General features: G+C 52.1%; 1 protein-coding gene across 1 annotated transcript in view; it reads left to right on the top strand.

The window, feature by feature from the left end:
* LOC108803199 (plasma membrane calcium-transporting ATPase 2-like) overlaps window positions 1-1,459 on the top strand; it is a gene marked incomplete at its 3' end in the record, with an annotated part of 32,568 nt that overhangs the window by 24,382 nt on the left and 6,727 nt on the right. Inside the window, exons 7-8 of the mRNA XM_018575038.1 lie at window positions 671-760; window positions 1,283-1,324. Of these exons, the coding sequence (XP_018430540.1) occupies window positions 671-760; window positions 1,283-1,324 (132 nt within the window). The remainder of the gene's footprint in view (window positions 1-670; window positions 761-1,282; window positions 1,325-1,459) is intronic.

Here is a 1,459-nt window from a genome sequence, read left to right as displayed (position 1 = left end):
GGGTTAGAGTTAGGGGTTAGGGTTAGGGGTTAGGGTTAGAGTTAGGGGTTAGAGTAGGGGTTAGAGTCAGGGGTTAGAGTTAGGGGTTAGAGTTAGGGGTTAGGGTTAGAGTTAGGGGTTAGAGTTAGGGGTTAGGGTTAGAGTTAGGGGTTAGGGTTAGAGTTAGGGGTTAGAGTTAGGGGTTAGGGTTAGAGTTAGGGGTTAGGGTTAGAGTTAGGGGTTAGAGTTAGGGGTTAGGGTTAGAGTTAGGGGTTAGGGTTAGAGTTAGGGGTTAGGGTTAGAGTTATGGGTTAGGGTTAGGTGTTAGGTGTTAGTCCTCCGGATTGGGGTCTCGCTTCTCTTCAGCTGACACTTTAGTAATTGAGGCCTTTGGGGGGATTTGTTGGGTGAATCCTGAGAGTGAATGTCGGGTGAATCCTCAGAGTGAATGTCGGGTGAATCCTGAGAGTGAATGTTGGGTGAACCCTGAGAGTGAATGTTGGGTGAACCCTGAGAGTGAATGTTGGGTGAATCCTGAGAGTGAATGTTGGGTGAATCCTGAGAGTGAATGTTGGGTGAAACCTGAGAGTGAATGTTGGGTGAATCCTGAGAGTGAATGTTGGGTGAACCTCACTCTGACCTCATTCATGTTGTGATTTTACTTGTCATGATTTTCATTCTCTTATCACAGTCGGTTCCTCCATCCCACCCTCTCACCCTCCTGCAGCTACAGATGGGGCAGCAGGGGCAGCAGTCACTGATCATGCCAGCTTAGTGAATGGTATGTCCATCGGTGAATCTTCTCTCTGTGTAGTGTCTGTTTATTGATCTTACTAGTCGGGGGATCTGGGGAATTGGGGGGCCCCGCGTGTGACCCCGTATCTGTCTCTGTGCCGGTCTTCTCCCTCCCTGATAGTCAGGATCTGTCATGGCGATCCTCTATGCCGGCCCCCGGGTCAGAGCTTCCGCCCCCATGACGTCATACATGTGGGGTACCAACATGTCCCCGCGGGCCGCGGCATTGAAGGGCATTGCTCCCCCATCCTCACCTATCCAGAGACATCCCCCAACCCGGGGAGGGTTCAGTGATGGCGGAAGGAAGGACACGGCTGGGTTGTAGTTCAGAATGAGGAAGACGACCTTCCATGAGACAGATGACGGGTGAATATCGGTGTAACCGGGAAACATGAGTGAATGATAGCGGTGAATCCCGGACTGTCTGTAGGGGATTTGTTCATCTGTCTTGTGATTTGTTGGGTCCGATGTTTCATGTTCTGTGTTCTGTTCAACTTCCTCTGTGCAGGAAAAATGCCGGAGGGGAATGTGGACACCATCCAGAACAAAGGTGAGTCCTGAGCATGGGGGAGGGGCACGCATCCCACCGGGAGAACATTCATCTCCGCTCCCCCTTCCCACAGTCCCCTCCCCCTTCCCACAGTCCCCTCCCCCTTCCCACAGTCCTCCATCCTTCCTCTCCACA

This window comes from Nanorana parkeri, unplaced genomic scaffold (assembly GCF_000935625.1).
Source record: "Nanorana parkeri isolate BGI_ZX_2015 unplaced genomic scaffold, ASM93562v1 scaffold3490, whole genome shotgun sequence".
NCBI classification, from domain to species: Eukaryota; Metazoa; Chordata; class Amphibia; order Anura; family Dicroglossidae; genus Nanorana; species Nanorana parkeri.
The sequence above is the reverse complement of the archived record's forward strand: the minus strand, read 5'-3'. Positions and strand labels throughout refer to the sequence as shown.